This window comes from Hemitrygon akajei, chromosome 5 (assembly GCF_048418815.1).
Source record: "Hemitrygon akajei chromosome 5, sHemAka1.3, whole genome shotgun sequence".
NCBI lineage: Eukaryota > Metazoa > Chordata > Chondrichthyes > Myliobatiformes > Dasyatidae > Hemitrygon > Hemitrygon akajei.
The window spans coordinates 185851010-185875085 of NC_133128.1; the positions used below are offsets into that span (position 1 = coordinate 185851010).

Consider the following 24076-nt stretch of genomic DNA (forward strand, 5'->3'; position numbering starts at 1 on the left):
CAAAATCAAGATGCACTTGATTTTTGTTTCTTTCAACTAAAGAGATGTGTCAATAGTATGGTTATTGTAAATAAGAGATAAACTGCATACTCATTAAAATCAGGCTAAAACCAGACACAGCAAGAATTGTGCATAAAAGATTCAGGGGAGATTTGATAGAGGAACACAAAATTATGAGGGATATAGATAGGGTAAATGCAAGCAGAGTTGTCCACTGAGGCTCAATACGACTCATGGGTTAAGGGTAAAAGGTGAAATGTTTAAGAGCAACATGAGAATGTGGAATAAGCTGCCAACGCAAGTGGTGGATACAGGGTCAATTTCAACATTGAAGATTAATTTGGATAGGTACATGATGAGACGGGTATGGAGGACTATGGTTGATGAGACTAAGCAGGTCAATGGTTTGGCACAAACTAGATGGGCCAAAGGGCCTGTTTCTGTGCTGTAGTGTCTATGACTCTGTGAAAACAGCAATGTAATATTTTGGAATCAACCCATATCTTAATGTGTGACAGACTCTGAGTGTTATACGATTACATCACTGTAATGTTTTGTTGCTGGGGAGCTTCAGTTTCTATGTTTATCCTCTACATTTCTTTCTTAACCCAGCATAGACAATGTTGCTTGTTGAAAATTAACATAGCAAGTCTAAATCTAGGATACTGTAATCTAGCTTGCAACATTGCTGTAAACTAATTATGTATTTAATGATTAGTTTCTATTGATTACTTTATAATATATTTACAAAATAAACCATTAGAAATACAGACTGGGATGTTTTTTTTATATGAAGACTTCATTGCATTTCAGTTCCAGAAAAAAATAGTCCAGACCAAAGTTACAACATTCAAATTGATGCAATGTACTTAATTATAAACAGAGTGCTGTGCATATTATAATTGTTGTATGCTATAAAAATCTTCTGTCAGGAAAGCACAGCAACGTCTACACTTCCTGAGGAGCTGAGGTAAAGGAGGCTGCTCCCCCCACCCCACTCCATTCTAACCAATTTTTATAGGAGTACCGTTGAGAGTGTCCTTACAAGCTGCACCAGGGGACTGCAAGGCATCTGACCGCAGAACCCTACAAAGGATTATGAGGTCTGCTGAGAGGATCATTGAGGTCTCTTTTCCACACATCAAGATATTTATCAGGAGCCTGCATTTGCAGGGCCTTTAGCATTGTCAATGATCCCTCCCATCCATCCAACAATCTCTTTGATCCACTATCGTCAGGTAGGACAAGTACTGTTCAACTGGGAAACAACTTCTTCCCACAGGCCATGACACTACTAAACTCCCTGTCACCACCCAGGTCTCAACATGTGTGAAGTGCAAGTAGTGTTATACTGTTTATTTTTAACTAGTGTCATAAATGCATCTTATGCTAACTGTCAATCTTCTGCAGAATATTTTGTTATTTGTGAATTTATTTGTGGTAATATTACTTTGTGTTGTGAGAGAGTTATATGTACTCCATTGTGCACTTTGGTCTGGAGGAACGATGTATCGTTTTGTGGTATACCACTATACAGTTGAATGACAATAAATTTGAAATCCTATGGTGGAACAAGAGAATTGGGAGCAAACTGGAAGATAAGAAAGAGTAAGCTAGTGCCAGAATTTCATTATAAAACTCAATAGGGGTTGCATGAGGAATTGGAGACATTTTTCATGAATAATTCATAACCCATACAGATAAGTTATTTCATGTTGCCAGCCTTTGCTTGACATTATGTGTTTGCAACTAAGAAAGTAATATATAGTTGGTTTCCCAAAATTCTATATTTCAAAGGTTCAAAGGTTCATTTTAATATCAGAAAATGTATACAGTACACAACTTGAAAATTTTCCTCTTCACAGACATATACGGAGCAAAACCCCATAGAATGAATGATAGAAACATCGAACCCCCACCCTTCACACAAGCAGGAGAAGCATTGACCCTCCTCCTCCCCCAACTCGTACCAGCAGACCCCCCCCCCCCCCAAAGAGACTCCGGTCCAGAGTCCATCAAAGCTGGTATTAAATAGGACATTTTTCAGATATATATTTGATCCTAACTTGCGGCAGATGTTCTACTGTATATTTTGAAGTTTAGATGGGGATCCCCCTGCCATCTTCTCAGACTGGTTTAATTTAGATGCAAATAATTTGCAGCTACTACTAATCATGCTAAAAGGTAACTTGTTAATTGGGAGAAGGACAAACAGCTCAGACCTTTAAAAAGTATTTCAGATTTAAATGATGACTTACTGATAACGGTTAGTGGAGAGGTTGTGGAGACAGATGTTAGTAAGACCTCAGACAAAGCCAGGAATCAAAGTATCAAAATGCTGGGCATGGTGCGACTAATGTCCTGGGCTGCCTATATTTCAATGCGAGAAGAATCAGATGAGCTCACAGCATGGATCAACACCTGGAATTATGACATTATAGCCATTAGTGACATTTGGCTGTGGGACTGGCAGCTCAATATTCCAGGGTTCCATTGTTTCAGACATGATAGAGCGAGAAGGAGTAAAGGAGGAGGAGTGGCATTCCTAGTCAGGGAAAATGTCGCAGCAGTGGAGAACTCGTCTAGTGAGGCATTGTGGGTGGAACTGACACATAAGACTATGACCACATTAATGGAGTTACATTACAGAGGAACAAGTTTGTAAAGAGATCACAGACTGTTGCAAGAAACATAAGGTTGTTACACTAAATTATTTTAAATTGCAACTTTATGACTGGGAATCCCATACTGTAAAGGGACTAATTGGGATAGAGTTTGTCAAATATGGTTAGGAAAGTTTTCTTCATTAGTATGTAGAAGTCCCAAAGAGAGCATGCGATCTTGGATCTGCTGTTAGGGAATGAGACAGAGCAGCTACCAGAAGTTTCTGTAGAGGAACATACTTAATACCTTACTTTATTGTCACCAGACAATTGATACTAGAGCGTACAATCATCACAGTGGTATTTGTTTCCGCGCTTCACACACCCTGAAGTACAGATCAAAGTAAATATAATAAAAATTTAAATTATAAATCATAATTAGAAAATAGAAAAGGGAAAGTAAGGTAGTGCAAATCAGGTCCAGATATTTGGAAGGTATGGCCCAGATCCGGGTCAGGATCTGTTCAGCAGTCTTATCACAGTTGGAAGGAAGCTGTTCCCAAATCTGGCCGTACAAATCTTCATGCTCCTGAACCTTCTCCTGGAGGGAAGTGGGACAAAAAGTGTGTTGGCTGGATGGGTCTTGTCCTTGATTATCCTGGCAGCACTGCTCCAACAGCATGTGGTGTAAAGTGAGTCCAAGGATGGAAGATTGGTTTGTGTGATGTGCTGGGCTATGTTCATGATCTTCTGCAGCTTCTTCTGGTCTTGGACAGGACAACTTCCATACCAGGTTGTGATGCACCCTAGAAAAATGCTTTCTACGGTGCACCTATAAAAATTAGTGAGGGTTTTAGGAGACAGGCCAAATTTCTTCAGCTTTCTCAGGAAGTAAAGGCACTGGTGGGCCTTCTTGGCAGTGGACTCTGCTTGGTTAGACCAAGTCAGGTCATTTGTGATACTCACCCCGAGGAACTTAAAGCTTTTGACCTGTTCCACCTGTGCACCACCGATGTACATGGGGTTGTGTGGTCCGCTACATATTTTGCATCTAATGACCACAATGACATTAGTTTCAAAGTAAATATGCAAAAAGATAGGTCTGGCCTGTGGGCTGAGATTCTAAATTGGAGTAAGGCCAATTTTGACGGTATCAGAAATGATCTAGCAAGTATGCATTGGGACGGGCTGTTTTCTGGCAAAGGTGTACTTGCTAAATGGAAGGCCTTCAAAAGTGAAATTTTGAGAGTTCAAAGCTTGCATATGCCTGTAAGAATAAAATGTAAAGATAACAGGTACAGGAAACCTTGGTTTTAAGAGACATTCAGACCCTGGTTAAGACAAAAAAGGAGGTGTATAGCAGGTGTAGGCCAGTAGGAACAAACAAAGTGCTTATGGAGTATAAGAAATGCAAGAGACAACTTAAGAAAGAAATCAGGGTGGCTAAAAGAAGGCATGAAGTTGCTCTAGCAGACAATGTGAAGGAGAATTCTAAGGGATTCTGCAGATATGTTAAGAGCAAGAAAATTGCAGGGGACAAAGTTAGTCCTCTGGAAGATCAGAATGGTAATCCATATGTGGAGCCAAAACAGATGGGGGAGATCTTAAGTTTTTTTTGTATCTGTATTTAAACAGGAAATGGGCAGAAAATCTACAGAAGTGAGGCAAAGCAGCATCAAATCCATGAACAGATTACAGAGGAGGAGGTGTTTGCTATCCTGAGGCAAGTCAGGGTGGATAAATTCCCAGGACCTGACAAGGTGTTCCCTTGGACCCTACAGGAGGTAAGTGCAGAAATTGCCAGGGCCCTGCCAGAGATATTTAAATCATCACTAGCAACAGTAGAAGTACCAGAGTGCAGGCGGATAGCCAATGTCATTTCACCATTTTAAAAATGCTCTAAATGTAAGCCAGGAGATTATAAATTGGTGAGTCTGACATCAGTAGTGGGAAAGTTATTGGAAGGCATTCTAAGGGTCTGGATATATAATTATATGGATAAACATGGACAGATTAAGAACAGTCAGCTTGGCTTTGTGCATTGTAGGTCATGTCTAAACATCTTTTAGAGTTTTTTGAGGAAGTTACCAGGAAAGTGGATGAAGGCAAGGCAGTGGATGTTGTCTACATGGACTTTAGAAAGTCCCACATGAGAGGTTGGTCAAATAGCTTCAGTCACTCAGCATTCAGGATGAGGTAGTAAATTGACTTTGTGGGAGAAGCCAGTGAGTGGTAGTAGAGGGTTGTTTCTCTGACTGGAGGCCTGTGAATGGTGGTGTGCCACACAGATTGGAGCTGGGTCCTTTGTTTTTCATCTACATCAGTCTCCTGAATGATAATGTGGTCAACTGAATCAGCATATTTCCGGATGAAGCCAAGATTGGGTGTGTAGTGGACAGTGAAGAAGGCTATGATGGTTGCAGGGGCATCTGCATCAGCTGGAAAAATGGGCTGAAAAATAGCAGAAGGAATTTAATGCAGACAAGTGCGGGGTGTTGCTCTTCAATAGGATCACCCAGTGTGGGTCTTATACAGTGAACGGTAGGGCACTGAGGAGTATGGTAGCATAAAGAGATCGAGGAACACAGGTCCATAATTCATCAGAAGTCATGTCACAGGTAGATAGGGTTAATGCAAGCAGTCTTTTTCCACTTAGAAGGGTGGGACAACAACGAGGTCATGGGTTAAGGGTGAATGCTGAATAGGAAGATAAAGGGGAACATGAGGGAAAACCTCTTCACTAAAGCATCATGAGAGTATAGAGCATGCAAGTTCAATTTCAATGTTTAAGAGAAGTTTGCATATGTACATGGATGGTAGGGGTATGGAGGGCTATGGTCCCAGTGCAGGTCGATAGGAATGGGCAGTTTAAATGATTTTGGCATTCAAATGTTACAGGTCTGTTTCTATGCTGTATTTCTCTATGACTCTATGACCCTAACTTTATTTTGAATAAGCCCCCAGATTCCTAGAAGGAATTGCAAAGGTGTTCTTACAGGAAGCAGATGAAAGGGGCAGGTGTGACCTGTAAAAAAAGGACAGGTTGCACTTGAATCCCAGGGTGACCAGTATCCTGATGGGGAGGTTTGCTAAGGCTATTGGGGAGAGTTTAAACTAGAATTGCTGCGGGGTGGGAACCGAACTAATGTGACGGAGGAAAGGGAGGTTGGCTCACTAATAGAGAAAGCTTGGAGACAGTGCGAAAGGGAGAGTAGGCAGGTGATAGAGAAGGTACATGCTCAGACTGATGGTTTGAGATGTGTCTATTTTAATGTGAGAAGTATTATGAAAAAAGCGGATGAGCTTAGAGCACGGATCAGTACTTGGAACTATGATGTTGTGGCCATTACAGAGATCTGGATGGTGCAGGGGCAGAAATGGCTACTTCAAGTGCCAAGCTTTAGATGGTTCAGAAAGGACAGGGAGGGAGGCAAAAAAGGTGGGGTCATGGTACTGTTGATCAGGGATAGTGCCACAGCTGCAGAAAAGGAGGAATTCATGGAGGGGTTGTCTACAGAGTCTTTGTGGGTGGAAGTTAGGAATAGGAAGGGGTCAATAACTCAACTGGGTGTTTTTTATAGACCAGCCAATAGTAACAGGGACATTGAGGAGCAGATAAGGAGACAGATTCTGGAAAGGTGTAAAAATAACAGGGTTGTTGTGGTGGGAGATATTAATTTCCCAAATATTGATTGGCATCTCCCTCGAGTGAGGGGTTTAGATGGGATGGAGTTTGTTAGGTGTGTTCAGGAAAGTTTCTTAACACAATATGTAGATAAGCCTACAAGAGGAGAGGCTGTATTTGATCTGGTATTGGGAAATGAACCTGGTCAGGTGTCAGATCTCTCAGTGGGAGAGCATTTTGGAGATTGTGATCACAATTCTATCTCCTTTACCATAGCATTGGAGAGGGATAGGAACAGACAAGTTAGAGAGACGTTTAACTGGAGTAAGGGGAAATATGAGGCTATCAGACAGGAATTTGGAAACATAAATTGGAAACAGATGTTCTCAGGGAAACATAGGGAAGAAATGTGGCAAATGTTCAGGGGATATTTGCGTGGGGTTCTGCATAGGTACATTCCAATGAGACAGGGAAAGGATGGTAGGATACAGGAACCAGCGTGTACAAAAGCTGTTGTACATCTAGTCAAGAAGAAAAGATGAGCTTACGAAAGGTTCAAAAAACTAAGTAATGATAGAGATCTAGAAGATTATAAGGCTAGCAGGAAGGAGTTTAAGAATCAAATTAGGAGAGCCAGAAGGGGCCATAAGAAGGCCTTGGTGGACAGGATTAAGGAAAACCCCAAAGCATTCTACAAGTATGTGAAAAGCAAGAGGATAAGATGTGAGAGAATAGGACTATCAAGTGTGACAGTGGAAAAGTGTGTATGGAACCAAAGGAGATAGCAGGGGTACTTAATGAATACTTTGCTTCAGTATTCACTACGGAAAAGGTTCTTGGCGATTGTAGGAATGATTTACAGCAGACTGAAAAGCTTGAGCAAATAGATATTAAGAAAGATGATGTGCTGGAGCTTTTGGAAAGCATCAAGTTAGATAAGTCACCGGGACCGGACGGGATGTACCCCAGGCTACTGTGGGAAGCAAGGGAATAGATTACTGAGCCCCTGGTGATGATCTTTGCATCATCAATGAGGATGGGAGAGGTTCTGGAGGATTGGAGGGTAGTGGAAGTTGTTCCCTTATTCAAGAAAGGGAATAGAGATAGCCCAGAAAATTATAGGCCAGTGAGTCTTACTTCAGTGGTTGGTAAGTTGATGGAGAAGATCCTGAGAGGCAGGATTTATGAACATTTGGAGAGGCATAATATGATTAGGAATAGCCAGCATGGCTTTATCAAAGGCAGATTGTGCCTTACGGGCCTGATTGAATTTTTTGAGGATGTGACTAAACACATTAATGAAGGTAGAACCATAGATGTAGCATATATGGATTTCAGCAAGGCATTTTATAAGGTATCCCATGCAAGGCTCATAGAGAAAGTAAGGAGACATGGGATCCAAGGGGACATTGCTTTGTCAATCCAGAACTGGCTTGCCCACAGAAGGCAAACAGTGGTTGTAGATGGGTCATATTCTGCATGGAGGTCGGTGACCAGTGGTGTGCCTAAGGGATCTGTTCTGGGACCCTTACTCTTCGTCATTTTTATAAATGACCTGGATGAGGAAGTGGAGGGATGGGTTAGTAAATTTGCTGATGACTTAAAGTTGAGGGTGTTGTGGATAGTCTGGAGAACTGTCAGAGGTTACAGCGGGACATTGATAGGATGCAAAACTGGACTAAAAAGTGGCAGATGGATTTCAACCCAGATAAGTGTGAGGTAGTTTATTTCAGTAGGTCAAATATGATAGCAGAATATAGCATTAATGGTAAGACTCTTGGCAGTGTGGAAGATCAGGGGAATCTTGGGGTCTGTGTCCATTGGACACTCAAAGCTGCTACGCAGGTTGACTCTGTGGTTAAGAAGGTATACGGTGCATTGGCCTTCATCTACCGTGGGATTGAGTTTAAGAGCCGAGAGGTAATGTTGAAGCTATATAGAACCCTGGTCACCCAACTTGGAGTACTGTGCTTAATTCTGGTCGCCTCACTATAGGAAGGATGTGGAAACCATAGAAAGGGTGCAGAGGAGATTTACAAGGATGTTGCCTGGATTGGGGAGCATGCCTTATGAGAATAGGTTGAGTGAACTCGGCCTTTTTTCCTTGGAGCGACGGAGGATGAAAGGTGACCTGATAGAGATGTACAAGATTATGAGGGGCATTGATCATGTGGATAGTCAGAGGCTTTTTCCCAGGGCTGAAATGGCTAGCACGAAAGGGCACAGTTTTAAGGTGCTTGGAAGAAGGTACAGAGGAGATGTCAGGGGTAAATTTTTTATGCTGAGAGTGGTGAGTACATGGAAAGGGCTGCTGGTGGCAGTGGTTGAGGCGGAAATGATAGGGTCTTTTAAGAGACTCCTGGATATGTACATGGAGCTTAGAAAAATAGAGGGCTATAAGTAAGCCTATTAATTTCTAAGGTTGGGACATGTTCGGCACAGCTTTGTAGGCTGAAGGGCCTGTATTGTGCTGTAGGTTTTCTATGTTTCTATGTTTCTAAACGATGATGGTTAGTTATTTTCTTGGGATACATCTGGCATTCAGTATATTAATGGCTGATATGTGAGTTAGTAACCTGCATTTTCACCATAATACTTAATAGTTTAATTAACAAAAGTTTATCTATCTTGGATTTAAATTTAACAATTGACTTAGCATAAATTGTCATTTGTGAAAATGGGTTCCAAGTTTCTAAGATATTATAGAAATGTTTACTAACCTCTGGCCAGAAAGGCATCGTTTTAATCTTTAGACCAAGCCTATTTGGTATTGGCCTATTCTATTGGTTGTACTTGACATCTAGGGAACCTACCAAACCACTCCAGGGAATACAACATAATTTTTTGCAATGTATCATTGTTACTTAACCTTTCAAGTGCAGGTATCACCTTAGTAAGTTCACATTGCCTTCAAGTTCGAGGTCAGTATATACTTTTCATGATGCAGTGCTTAAAAATGCTCATAGAACATAATGTGCAGTTTAACTTGGAATTTGTATAATAGGAACATGCTTCTATCGTTTGAACTCTCAGATCTAAGGGCTATCTTTCCACTAGACTTTTTATTTTTTAGTTCTTCACTTGCTCATGACCAGGATGTCTTTTTGTATTTCCAGTACATTTAGCTTTGTAACCATGAAAACGAGGTGAGCAGGTGTGAGCCATAATCATTGTTCCCAGGGTTTGGCTCCAGCGTAAGAAGAATATACTGTGCAATGAATCACTCCATTTCTTATTCTCTCTACTGGCCTGTAGCAGTTGCTCAGCACCTACACAATTAATCTTTCCTCCTTTTTTTTGTGCATTCTGCTGGAAATTATTGCCACTGTTCTCCTTTGTCATTACATGACAAGCATAGGATCTTGTTACTTTTACTGGTACATTAAAATGTTAGGCCTTTCTAATGAAAATACTGCCTGATGATGCAGAGCCACTTGCCTTTTTGAAACTAATGCGTGGTCTGGATATCGAATAATGATGTGGATATGGAGTGGATCTTTGCTATGGGGGGGGGGGTCTAGGGCTAGAGTGCAGAGCTTCAGAATTGAGGATGTTCATTTAGAAAAGGAGGGTGGTGAATCTGTGGAATTAATTGCCCCAAGCAACTGTGTAGGGCAAGTCTTTGGGTATATTTAAAATGGAGATTGATAGGTTCTAGATTAATGAAGGTGTCAAATGTTATAGGGAGAAGACAGTAGAATGGGGTTGAGAGGGACCATGATGGAATGGTGGAGCAGATGATGGGCTGAATGGCCTACTTCTATTCCAATGTCTTATGGCCAAGGTTCAAGCAACTCTTCCACCTAGGTCAGCCTGGCAAATGAAAAGCTGCAGAAATTTGGGTTGGAACTTCAGATCTGTAACTGTTTGTATTCGTGATTAGCCGCTGATCTGAAGTCAATAGACAGGTGGATAAGCTATGGAAAATATATTGTGACCTTTTAAGATTATAGCACCTCTGAATCCTCACATTCCCCCTCAAACATCAGGCCTAAAAGAGAACAGGGTTGTGTCCCACTAAATATAGCAGGTTCTTTCACGTTTTTGAGGAGGAATAGAACACACTTACAACTATTTCATTTGCAGGTAACAACCGTTTCTAAGTCAAATAAGTATTGAAAACATTTGTGTTCCCACCTTTCCCAGCAATAGTTCACATATGCAAGATACCAATAATACATTGATAAAAAAGTTGAAGGGCATCAGTATATTTATTTTATGGTAATATTTCATGCACTTACAATAATATTTATATTTATTCCACAAAACAACAAACCTCAAGATGTGTGTCAGTGATAATAAGCCTGATTCTGATTTTGAATTTGCAAATTGTACCATGTATATTCATATCCAAATCTTTTCTGTAAATAATGTGTAACCCTCACGTTCAGTGGGCTGTGTAAATCTAGGGAAGACTATCGCTGGCCTTGCCAAACGTGTGAGGTTCAGGTGTAAGCTCACCCGAACCCCCCCGTTTGTGTGGACGCTGCATGATGTGTTACCCTGTTACAAATCAGTACCACAAAATTACAGACAGTGCACCACATACAATTAAATAACTTAGCTTTATAATTTCTAATTTGTTTAAAGTGTTAGTAAAAGAAAAGCAAAAAAGAAAGGAAAAGGGCCCATTGTAATGAAGCAGTTTAACGTGCACAAGTTGCAGCTCACAGTTTCCCCTCCGCCGATCCTCCATCGATTTCCCCGGGCTTCGTCGACCTCCGGCCCCACTTCAAGTCCACTCCTACGACCTCTCCTGTCCGGCATCTTCTCTCTTCATCTCCTATCGAACAAAAGACCCAGGATCACTCCGGTGTCAGGCACACAGCAAAAAACACACTCCTGTCATTGGATGGCTCACATTCCAAAGCACCCCTTATTTCTAACCGTGACCCAAACACTGCTGCTGCAGAAGGATCATTATGTTAGCAGTGAAACCTTATCCAGAGCGTTACAAATGAATAGTAGAGGTCCCAACATAGATCCATGGGACACTCTGCTAATAATAGGGTTCTAGTCAGAGAATTGACCTTCAATTATCTCCTTCTATTTCCTGTCATCAAGCCAACTCAGAATCCACATCACTAGTTCCCCTGGAACTGTTGGACAGGTAATTTATAGAATGCCTACAAGATGGCTTTTTAGAGCAGCTTGTGGTTGATCCCACTAAGGGATCAGCTATTCTGGATTGGCTGTTGTACAATGAAACAGAATTGATAACAGAGCTCAAGGTAAAGGAGCCCTTTGGGGCCAGTGGCCATAATATTGATAGAATTCACCCTGCAGTTTGAGAGAAAGAAACTAAAGTCAGATGTAACAGCAGTACAGTGGAGTAAAGGGAATTACAGAAGCATGAGGGAGGATCTGGCCAAAGTTGATTGGAAGGGGACACCAGCAGGAATGATGGCAGGGCAGCAATGGCTGAAATTTCTGAGACCAATTCGGAAAGGCACAGGATAGATATATCTCAAAGAAGAAGAAACAGTTTAAAAGCAGGGTAACACAACCATGGCTGACAAGGGAATGGAAAGCCAACATAGAAGCCCAAAATAAGGTATCTAATAGAGCAAAAATTAGTGGGAAGCTGGAGGACTGCGAAGTTTTAAAAACTAACAGAAAGCGACTAAAAAAGTTACAAAGCTGGAAAAGATGGAATATGAAGTTAAGCTAGCTAATAACATCAAAGAGGTTACCAGAAGTCTCTTCAGATATATGAAGAGTAAAAAAGAGGCAAAGTAGATTGCTGGAAAATAATGCTGGGGAGGTAGTGATGGGGGCAAGGAAATAGCAGATGAACTGAATAAGTATTTTGCATCAGACTTCACTGTGGAAGACACTAGCAGTAGACCAGAGGTTCAAGAGTGTTGGCAGCAAAAGTGAGTGAAGTTGCCATTACTAGGCCAAAAGTGCTTGGGAAACTGAAAGGTCTTAAGATAGATAAGTCACCTGGATTGGATGATTGTGGTGAACTACATATACCTGTGTCTGGACACACCCCCTGATGACTGCTCATGTGGCTCCTCCCACAGACCCCTGTATAAAGGTGATGGAGGTCTGAGCCCGGCCTCTCAGTCTCCAGGATGTAGTATGGTGGTCACTCACTGCTTGTTCCTTCTTCCAGTCAATAAAAGCCGATACCTCGCTTTTACGTCTCAGAGTGAGTTATTGATGGTGCATCAGGCTGAAGACATTGTGGAAGTATTAGTAATGATTTTTCAAGAATCAATAGATTCTGGCATGGCTCTGGAGGACTGGAAAAGTGCTAATGTCACTCCACTCTTCAAGAAGGAAGAGGAAGGAAGAAAGGAAATTATAAGCCACCTAGTCTGACCTCAGTTGTTGGGAAGATATTGGAGTTGACTGTTAAAGATGTGGTTTCAGGGCACATGATAAAACAGGCTGAACTCAGCCTGGTTCCCTCAAGAGCAAATGAAGCGATATGGGGAAAAGGTAGGAGATTGGAAATGAGAAGAAAATTGGATCAGCCATGATGAAATAAATGGCGGAGCGGACTCGATGGACCAAATGGCCTAATTCTACTCCTATGTCTTATGGTCTTATGGAAAATCTTGCCTGACAAATCTGTTGGAATTCTTCAAAGAAATAATAGGTGTTGCATAAGAGGCTGCTTAGCAAGTTAAGCGCCCATGGAATTACAGGAAAGATAGTAGCATGAATAAAGCTTTGGCTGATTGGCAGGAAGCAAAGAGTAGGAATAAAAGGAGCCTTTTCCAGTTGGCTGCTGGTGACTAGTGATATTCTATAGGGGTCTGTGTTAGGACTGCTTCTTTTTATGTTATGAGTCAATGATTTGGATGATGGAATTGATGGCTTTGTGACCAAGTTTGCAAACGATACGAAGATAAGTGGAGGAAGCAGGGAGGCGGTAGAAGACAGACAGAATAGGAGAATGGGCAAAGAAGTGGCAGATGTAATAGAGTGTCGGGAGGTGTATGGTCATGCACTGTGGTTGAGGAAATAAAAGCATAGACTATTTTCTAAATAGAGAGAAAATTTGAAAATTAGAGGCGCAAAAGGACGTGGGGAGTCCTTGTGCAGGATTCTTTAAAAGTTAATTTGCATGTTGAGTTTGTGGTGAGGAAGGCAAATGTAATATTAGCATTCATTTCAAGAGGACTAGAATATAAAAGCAAGGATGTAAAGTTGAAGCTTAATAAGGCACTGGTAAGCCCTCACCTGAAGAACGGTGAGCAGTTTTAGTCCACTTATCTAAGAAAATATATGCTGTTATTGGAGAGAGTCCAGAGGAGATTTAGAAAAATCATTCTGGGTTAATGTATGAGAAGCATTTGATAGCTCTGGGCCTGTACTTTCTGGAATTCAGAAGAATGAGGGGGATCTCATTGAAACCTATCAAATATTGAAACGCCTAGACAGAGTGGATGTGGGGAGGATGTTTCTCATGGTGAGGGAAGTCTAGGGCCAGAGGACACAGGCTCAGAATAGAGCGACATCCATTTAGAACAGAGATGAGGTGCAATTTCTTTAGCCAGAGAATGATGAATCTGTGGAATTTGTTGCCGCAGGTGGCTGTGGAGGCCAAGTAATTGAGTATATTTAAGGCAGAGGTTGATAGATTCTTGATTGGTCAGGACATGGAAGGTTACTGGGAGAAAGCAGGAGATTAGGGCTGAGAGTGAAATGGATCAGCCATGATAAAATGGCAGAGCAGACTCGATAGGCCAATCAGCCTAGTCCTGCTCCTCCATCTAATGGTATTATAGATCCCATGTGACTTCACCTTCTAGATTATCCACCTTGTCGAAATTCTTATAGACAACATTCACTGCCCTACTCTTATCTATCCCCTTAGTTACCTTTTCAAAAAACTCCAAAGAGTTCATCAGACATGACCTCCCAAATACAAAACCATACTGACTATTCCTGATTACACCTTGACTATCCCAGTGATGGGAGATGCCCCTCAGGATTCCCTCCAGTATCATCCTTACAACTGAACCTGTCCTTCTTGTACAGCTTGCTTCTATCCTTGAGGAGATCCCAATGGTCCAAGAACCTGAATCCCTATTCTCTGCACTAACTCTTTAGCTTTCCATTCATCTGGTATCTTTCTAATCCTGGATTCATTGGCACATTGAACTGAGAATGTTATTGAGATCCTGCACATTCAACTCTTGCCTTATTCCATATACTCATTCTGCAAGGCCTCAGCCTTTATACTACCTCTGCAATTTGTACCAACAAGTACAATGGCCTCTGGCTGTTCACTCTCCTGCTCAAAAATTTTCTGTAGGTATTCAGAGACATCCTTGACTAGTACCTAGAAAACAACACACCATCCTGGCATTTCCTGTGTAGCTACAGAAATGATTGTACTCCTTATTGAGTCTCTTATCACTATTGTGCTGTCTGACTGCACCCTTTCCATCTGAGCATCAGAGCCAGTCTCAGTGCCAGGGACCACTGTTTCTAAAACCTGAAAGAAAGTGTATCCAAGGGGATCTACCTGTATGTGAAGGGAATAGCCACAGTGGAACCCTCCCCTTGCTTTTCCTGATGAACACCCATGTATCTGAAGCCTGTGCCTTGGATGTGACAACCTCAGTAAACATCTCATCTATGAAGCCCTCAGCTTCCTGGGTGATCCTGTGTACATCCAGGTCCACTTTCCGTTCCTTGACGCAATATATCAAATGCTGAAGCTGGGTGCACTTCCCACAGATGTAGGCTATCATGAAGTTCCCTGACTTCCCACATCTTGAATCTTTCATTCTCCAGTCTAAGTTTAAAGAAAGGCATAATCAACTCTTACTTTATTCCTAAAGTGTTTTAGAGAATACAAAGTGCAGTGGCAACTTATACAATGCAGGTTCCTGAAAACAGCAATGCATAATGTTCTATTTTTGGAAAGGTGATTGAGAAATAAGTAGTGAGCAGGATGCTGCTTTGTTATTCTTCAAAATAGTTCCACAAGATCTTTTGTGTCTTCCTGAGAGAACCAGTAAGACCTCTCTTGCTAATTGAACAAAGCATGTATGTGTTTAAAGATATGATATAGCATCTCATTCAAAGTACAGGCATGCAGTTGACCAACCCACGGTAAGAAATAATGTGATCAGCTACTTCTGACATTGCCTACCCTGCATGATCGTCACATGCCATACAGAACTCTGTGCTTGGCTGGCATCTAATGGTCTCACACTAAAACATGCTTCTTGTTCAGTTAAGGCCATGGTTACCATGGTAATGGCACCAGGAGGTGACTCATCATTTCCAATTACCGCACTCCTCCAGAGGCCTTCTTGATCTTTTCCTTTATGCTTTTTAAATTAACTATCCTCATCACTTTACTTGAGTCAACTGGTATACATCATTACCTCAAAACACATCATTACTATATACTTTATATATCCTACATCAATAGATTTATATTCTAACTCAGGCCCACAGTTGCCATGGAGACTGCCTTGAGGGCTACTGTTGAGTTATCCCTGCTATCAGAGAGACCATCCTGGAACTAGCTTCATTATCTCTAAATACATTAAGAAAAAGACTGTCATGCCTTAATTAACTTTGCCATTAATATTCTTGTACAATTGCTTCTTGAACTTTACATGAAATTACACGAGCGAACTGTTTGGATCAATGTCTGGGAAGATGACTGTTTTTTTTAAAATACATCACGCAAATGAACAGATGCATTCCATTCTTCCTAGATTCACTGTACTTGTGTAAATTCTTATTTCTTATAATACTTACTTCTCAGTCACCATCACAAAAATAGAACATTTGGCCATTACACATTGCTGTTTTCAAATGTGTGTTTTGAAAGAATGGCTGAAAATATAAACATTTTCATCTGTAAATTGAAATGATCAATTTATTTGGCATTGCTTAATCACTTCTATCTTACAAAGTCATATATTAATGAATCTGAAAAGGGTTAGCTTGATATCATTTAAGAGGCAACTGACAAATTGACATTTTGATTGGGTTCATTTGATCATTTGGCTCCCCCTTGTGGAACCTTCAATCACTTCATTGCAGCTCAGAATGGTAATGGAAATAAAAATGATGTAACTAATGATTCAGAAAATAATAATTATTTATTTTATTATAAGAACCGTTCAAAACTGTGGGCTATATTATTGAATGTTTATATTTTATTAAACTATGAGGTGCCTTGGTTTAGCTTTTTTTATTCTCTAATGGGTCATGGGCATGATTACTGCCTGCCTCTTACGCCATTGGCATTTAGGGCAGCAATGAAGGTCTGCCCATATCGTCACACACAGATATAGAAGGATTCTACATTCCTTTTTCCGTAACAACTGTTTTTTGACTAATCAGGGTTGTTAGTCCTGAGCTGAACCCCAAACCTGGAGAACCAGTGGACCACTCTTAGACCTGTACCCTCAGACCTGTTTGGCATGGGTGACCCTGCCAAGAGCCAAAGTATAAAGCCCTGACTCCAGCCAACATCGCACTGTGGGTCATTGAAACACCCAAGCCTCCAAACTTTATGAGAAGGTTGTGGTCCTCTTGGAGGATGGGCATTATTGGCAGGGCTATCATTTCATTCCTGTTCCAAATTGTCCATGACTAATTGGTGATTGACAGCTTTCCTAAATCATAGTAGATCTTGTAATGCATGTATTCTCTCAGCGCATTAGTAGAAAGCTCCATGATTTTGACCTAGCAAAGATGAAAGATGGTGTATTTTCCAGAAAAAAATAGTCCAGACCAAAGTTACCACTTTCAAATTGATGCAGTGTATTTTATTATAAACAGAATGCTGTGTATATTATAATTTTTTGAATGCTATAAAAATCTTCTGTCAGGAAAGTGCAGCAGCTTCTGCTCTTCCTGAGGAGATTGAGGTAAGCGAGGCTCTTGCCCACCCCACCGCTTTCCATTCTAACAAATTTTTATAGGAACACCTTTAAGAGTCTCCTTACGAGCTGCATCCAACCGCAGGACCCTACAAAGGATTATGAGGTCTGCTGAGAGGATCATTGGGATCACTCTTCCATCCATCCAAGATATTTATCAGGAGCCTGCATTTGCAGGGCCTTTAGCATTGTCAATGATCCCTCCCATCCATCCAACAATCTCTTTGACCCATTATCATCAAACAGGAGATACTAGACAAGTGTTCCTGAATATGGAGATTCTGCTGATTGTACAATGTACAGTATTGTGCAAAAGTCTTAACATGTATATATAGCTAGGGTGCCTAAGTATTGTATTTATCAATGTTGAGCAGTAAGTGAGTTAGCAAGTTTGTTAATCTGGCAGGAGCAAAGTATGTTGGGAATGGTGAGAATAGAGGGCCACAGGAGGGGGTAGCAAGGGTGGAGACACACGCAGCCCTGAAACACCAGGCAAGGTCATTTGATTGATTCAAAAAAAAATTGTTTATTGATCATTACAGAATGCGTCTCTGGTGCTTCCTACTCCTCCCCTCTCCCTTCTCCTTTTCCCTACCACGATTCCCTTCTCCCTGCCCTCTTCCCACTTTCAGTCCACAATAGAGACCCATATCAGAATCAAATTTATAGTTACTCACATATGTCATGAAATTTGTTGATTTTTTTTGCAACAGCAATACAGTGAAATACATAAAATTACTCTGACCATAAGATAGAGGAGCAGAATTAGGCCATTTGGCCCATCGAGTCTTCTCCACTATTTCATCATGGCTGATCCATTTTCCCTCTCAGCCCCAGTCTCCTGCCTTCTCCCCATATCATTTCAGCCCTGACTAATCAAAAATCTATCAAACTCTGCCTAAATATACACAATGACTTGGCCTCCACAGCCACCAGTGGCAACAATTTCTGCAGATTCACCACCCCCTGGCTTAAGAAATTCCTCCACATCTCCATTCTAAAAGCACACCACTCTATTTTGAGGCTGTGTCTCCTGGTCTTAGACCAGAAATAAAATTACTACAGTACTATAAAAAAGAGGCAGGAGATGGGTCATTTGCCAAAGAATAGACTCTAATAGATTTATATACAGTACTATGCATCTGATATGGTTACGTTTCCAGACTCCGAGTATATTGATGTTGGAGGACCTGACAATGTTAATACCATTGAAGGTCAGTAAGTGGTTAGGTTTTCTATTGCTGGAAATGTCCATTCCCAGGCACGTGTGACACGTATGTTCCTTGCTATATCAGCTCACATTAAACGATGTCTATATTTAGATGTATGTGAACGTTGAAAGGCCTCGTTTGAGTGGATGTGGAAAGGATATTTCCTATGGTGGGAGAGTCTGGGACTAGCCGCATGTCCTCCTAGAACGGAGATGAGGAGGAATTTCTTTAGCCAGAGAGTGGTGAATCTACAGAATTTGCTGCTATGGAGGCCAAGTCTTTATGTATATTTAAGGAAGAAGTTGATAAATGCTTGATTGGTCAGGCCATGAAGGGATACAGGGATTGGGGCTGAGAGCGAAAATGGATCAGCCATGATGAAATGGCAGAGCAGACTTGATGGGTCAAATGGCCTAACTCTACTCCTATATCTTATGGCCTTATAGATTGTCCAAGGAACTTCAAGTAGAAATGAACACTATGCAAATGTCCCCACTTATGATGGTGAAAGAATCATTAATAAATACCTGTAATAATATCTTGTGGCTGGGATAACTGACCTTCAATAACAAAAAACATTTTCCTCACATTAAGTATGGCTGCAGCCACCAGAGCTTTTTCCTAATAACTTCAGTCTGTCTCAGGTTTTTGATCAGTATCAAAATTAGGTTTATTATCTCAAGCTGTGAAATTTGTTGTTTTACAGCAGCAATGCAGGGTAAGACAAAAATTACTGTAAGTTACAAAATAAATGAAGAATGCAAGAGACAAATAATGAGGTAGTGTTCATGGCTTCATGGACCATTTAGAAATCTGACAGAGGAGGGGAAGAAACTGTCCTTAAGATGTGTGTGTGGGTCTTCAGGATTCTGTGCCTCCTCTCCGATTGTAGTACTGCGAAAGGGTTGTGTCCTGAATGGTGAAGGTCTTTAATGAAGGATGCTGCCTTCTGGAGGTACCATATCTTGAAGATGTCCTCGATGGCGGGGCGTGCTACACCCGTGATGGGACTGGCTGAGTCTATCACTCCCTGTAGCCTTTCGCTATCCTGTGCATTGGAGGCTCCACACCAGGTTGTGATGCAACTAGACAGAATGCCCTCCACTGTACATCTATAGACATTTGCTAGTCTTTGGTGGCAAAGAAGGCATGAGAGTGGCTATATTTCATTAGGACTTAGGATTGGTATGTCACCAAAGACGCTCACAAATTTCTACAGATGTAACATGGAGAGCATCGTAACTGTCTACATCATTGTCTGGTATGGGGAGGTCAGTGCACAGGATCAAAATAAGCAACAGAAAGCTGTGAACTGAGTCAGCTCCATCATGGGTACTAGTCTTCCCAGCATTCAGAACATCTTTAAGGAGTGATGCCTCACAAGGCAGCATCATTAAGGACCCCCATCATACAGGACATGCCCTTTTCTCATTGCTAGCATCGGGAAGGAGATACAGGAGCCTGAAAACACACACTCACTGATTCAGGAACAGCTTCTTCTCCTCTATCATCAGATTCCTGAATGGACATTGAACCTGTGAACACTACCTCACTAATTCTTCTTTTCTCTTTTTGCACTATTTATTTAACTGTTTAAATACTTATACTGCAATTTACAGCGTATTATGATGAATTGCAGTATACTGCTGTCACCTAACAAATTTCATGACATATGCTGTTGCATAACAACAAATTTCACAACATATGCCTGATTCTAACCCTTATCAAATCTCCTCAAGCTCCTAATGAAGTAGAGTTGCTGATGCACCTTCTTTGACCAGCAGCTCATATGTCCATCCACCATCTGCTCTCACAGCTTTAAGTTACCCTGCTACACCTTGCCCAAGAGTGACCTGCAGGCTAGTGGCGGGAAAGAGCACCTTGCACCCCCTTTTGTAGAGACGTATCTCCACCCCACGACCCAAATAAGGATATGGTAACACCAATCCTTACTGACTGTGGTCTCCTAATGAAGCAGTCGAGGATCCAGTGTCAGCAGCCTCAGAGGCCCAGCTTTAAAAGGTAAATCTCAGGGCTGCATACATATCTTAATAATAAATGTACTTTGAATCATTGATTAATAATAAGGGGGTGATGGTATTGAATACCAAGCTGTGTGATAAAAAAATTGTCTGACATACACTCAGTGGCCACTTTATTTGGTGTGTTCTGTACCTAATAAAGTGACAACTGAGTGTACGTTCATGGCCTTCTGTTGTTGTAGCCTATTCCCTTCAAGTTAAGACGTGTTATGGATTCAGAGATGCTCTTCTGCACACTACTGTTGTAACATGTGGCTATCTGAGTTACTGTCACCTTCCTGTCAGTCTGGTCATTCTCCTCTGACCGCTCTCATTAATTAGGCTTTTTCACCCACAGAACTGTCATTCGCTGGATGTTTTCTGTTAATCACACCATCCCCTGTAAACTTTACACTGTGAAAATCTGAGATATTCAAACCACAAGGCCTGGCACTGACAATTCCATGGTCAGTCGCTTAGATCACATTTCTTCCCCATTCTAATGTTTGGTCTGAGCAACAATTGAACCACTTGACCATATCTGCGTGTTTTTTTTTTGCATTGAGTTGCTGCCACATGACTGGCTGATCAGATATTTGCATTAACGAGCAGGTCCTGTTGTCATGATGCTCCAAAGCACTGTACTGAGCTTAGTGAGATTATTTCCATTGTACACCTATTTTAGCAATTGGCTAATTGTAGCAGAACCAAGCGTTGCTCAGACAGTGGTTAATTTTAGTCACAAGCACTTCATTACTGCAGATGTGAACGTGATAACTCACTTTGGTGAAGGATGAGGGCGTTGCTATGGTGAAGTGACACACTGGAATACTCACTGAGTGTCTACAGTTGTGGAACAATAATCGACATTTCAACAGATTATTTGCAGGTGAATATTTCAGGTGATGGTTAGGTCTGGCAGGGTCGGGACGAAGTCTCGGTGCAGAAGCCCAGGTAGCCTATGGTCGGTCCAGTTTAAGCCTCAGGGCCGGTGTCCCTTAGGAGGGTAAGAAGGTACAGTATCACCAGCCGATGGGCAGAGGCTTCTTTCAACAGCATGACCGATTGCTGAATCGATTGTGCTATGTTCGAATGTTCGCTCTGCGCTTGGTTAATCGATTACGCTGTGTTCCGGCGCTCGCCCTGCGGTTGACACCGCTTGCCTCGTAACCTGGAGACCAGCGGCGTCTGGGCGCTGACCAGCCTTGTTCCGGGGCCCGGATCACCCCCTGACCCGCAGCCCGGGGCCCGGATCAGCTCGACCCCCTCCAGGGACCGGAGCGGCCGACTGCCCGAGACCCGATTAACTTCAGTTCTGCGGTCGGCTTGCTTGCAGTTTACGCCAGATGATGGCTGAGCAAGACTCGGCCACCTTGGTAAGTGAGGGAGGGGGTCTGCTGCTGGACCCTCGTATTCGGCAGCAGATGAAATCGAGTTAGGTGGGATGGAGTTTTGGGATGATAAATCGATTAAGGAAACGCCGATTGCGATTTTGCTCCGATATTAAGGGTCGGATGGTGGTGTGAAACGCATTGCAATCTTGCATAAGTAGCCATTCGGTTGGTGGTTGGTTGAGTAGTTATCACAGTGGAGAGTTCTCTGATGAGTTCTCCCTGATGAGAGGAATAATCACCCCTAGGTGTACCAACTAGGGGTATACGTACATGCAAGAGTTATTATCTGTGGATAAGAAGTACTTGGGATAAGGGTGTCCTTATCTGTCACCTGTGGGAATGCTTCTCTTAATATCTTATGTAACTCTGATGGTGTTAAGGATACCACAATATCGGACCTCCTGCTTTGAAATCTATAGGTTATGTGAAAGACTAATGAAAGAAAAACGTCATACAAAAAGGATGAGGTGTAGAGGAATTAATGCCTTACAGAAGATTATGTACTAAACACGGTATTTAATTTTGACTTTGCAGGCTCTAATAAACTACTACTGCCAAAAAAATTACTTTAATCATATCCAGATTGCAGCAGATGAAGGTATCAAAAGATATGGCAATGATGCAGTGTTCCTGTTTTTTCATGCTTATGGGATCCTTATGGAAGGTAACTTCATGCAGTGAAAAAGCTGAATGCAATTTCATATCATTCACAAACTAACCAGTAGCCAAACTTGTATTATAATTCCCAAATTATCTTTATTTTATATATGTAGATCGTATTCAAGAAGCTATCCGTGAGCTTGAGGCTATTAGGGAGAAGCAGGATGTGTCCCTGTGCTCAATAATGGCTTTAATCTATGCTCATAAAAAATGTTCAGCTCCAGGTGAGTACATATAGCATCCAGTATGGGCAAGGAGGAAATTGCAGTTTTAATTCTAAAGTAAAACATGTATGAAATCAATTGGGGTCTTTCTACTACATCTGCTGTATGTTTAAATAATCAGAATCAGGTTTATTATCACTGGCATCTGATGTGAAATTTGTTAACTGTTAATTTAGTATGGAACAAAGTGATCATACAATAAACACAGCAGTTGGTTTCAAGACAATGTACTGATTTTACAAGAATCCAATATGATTTCTACTTGTTCAGTTTTCTAATGTACTTTTGTAATATTTGAATCTCTGTTGAAATTGAATATAGTAGTTAGATCATTAATTCCACTGTCACCCTCATGACAAGAGTTGGACTAACACTTCCAAATTTTGTGAAGGAAGTTTGTGTTGTAAATGAAAACTATGAGGGATATCTACTAAGCCAGTGCAAGATCTTCAAAATATCCACAGTTCTTTTAATGTGCAATGTTCACAGGTTATTCATTCATAGAAATAACCAACATGCATAACTCCTGTGTCTCCATATGTATTTTATCTATTATTTAGAGATACAGTGTGCAATGGGCCCTTCGAGCCATGCTGACAGCAACCCTTGATTTAACCCTGACCTAATTACATGACAATTTACAATGACCAATTAACCTACTAATTGGTTAATTAGTGTCTTTGGACACCTGGAGGAAGCCCACGCATTCCACGGGGAGAACGTACAAACTCCTTACACGGGACACCGGGATTGAACTCTGAACTCCAATGGCCTGAGCTGTAATAGTGTTGTGCTAAGCACTATGTGACCATGGTGCCCCAACCTGATAGTTACTTACTTATCAGAAAAGGAGGTACAGAAGCCCTTTGCATTTATTAGACCAGCAGTACCATATTTAATTCTATTTCTGTTTTAAACTGAACAGGTTTTCAGTGATTTATTTTCTGCTAGTATTATTTTCCTCACTTCTAATCCAAAACCATAAATTCTTCTTCGACCGTAGGACATGGGAGCAGAATTAGGCCATTCAGCCCATCGAGTCTGCTCTGCCATTCCATCATGGCTGATCCTGGATCCCACTCAACCCCATACACCTGCCTTCTTGCCAAATCCTTTGATGCCCTGACGATCAGGAAATGATCAACTTCTGTCTTAAATATACGCATAGACCTGGCCTCCATTACAGGCTATGGCAGAGCATTCCATAGATTTCCTACTCCCTGGCTAAAAAAATTCCTCCTTACCTCTGTTCTAAAGGGTCACCCCTCAATTTTGAGGCTGTGCCTTCTGGTTCTGGATACCCCCACCATAGGAAACATCCTCTCCACATCCACCCTATCTAGTCCTTTCAACGTTTGGTAGGTTTCAATGAGATGCCCCTGCATTCTTCTAAATTCCAGTGAGTACAGGCCCAAAGCTGCCAAACACTCCTCATCTGTTAACCCTTCATTCCCAGAATCATCC

General features: G+C 41.5%; 1 protein-coding gene and 1 long non-coding RNA gene across 2 annotated transcripts in view; one reads left to right on the forward strand and one right to left on the reverse strand.

Annotated features, from left to right (window-relative positions):
* LOC140728552 (uncharacterized) overlaps positions 1-21396 on the reverse strand; it is a 60414-nt gene extending 39018 nt beyond the window's left edge. Inside the window, exons 1-2 of the long non-coding RNA XR_012099106.1 lie at positions 21171-21396; positions 10900-11011 (exon numbers count right to left, since the gene is read on the reverse strand). This is a non-coding gene — a long non-coding RNA (uncharacterized lncRNA). The remainder of the gene's footprint in view (positions 1-10899; positions 11012-21170) is intronic.
* Positions 21397-21491: 95 nt separating this feature from the next.
* Positions 21492-24076, forward strand: part of ttc21b (tetratricopeptide repeat domain 21B) — a 102111-nt gene continuing 99526 nt past the window's right edge. Inside the window, exons 1-3 of the mRNA XM_073047439.1 lie at positions 21492-21710; positions 22263-22392; positions 22502-22612. Of these exons, the coding sequence (XP_072903540.1) occupies positions 21681-21710; positions 22263-22392; positions 22502-22612 (271 nt within the window). The 5' untranslated portion in view covers positions 21492-21680. The remainder of the gene's footprint in view (positions 21711-22262; positions 22393-22501; positions 22613-24076) is intronic.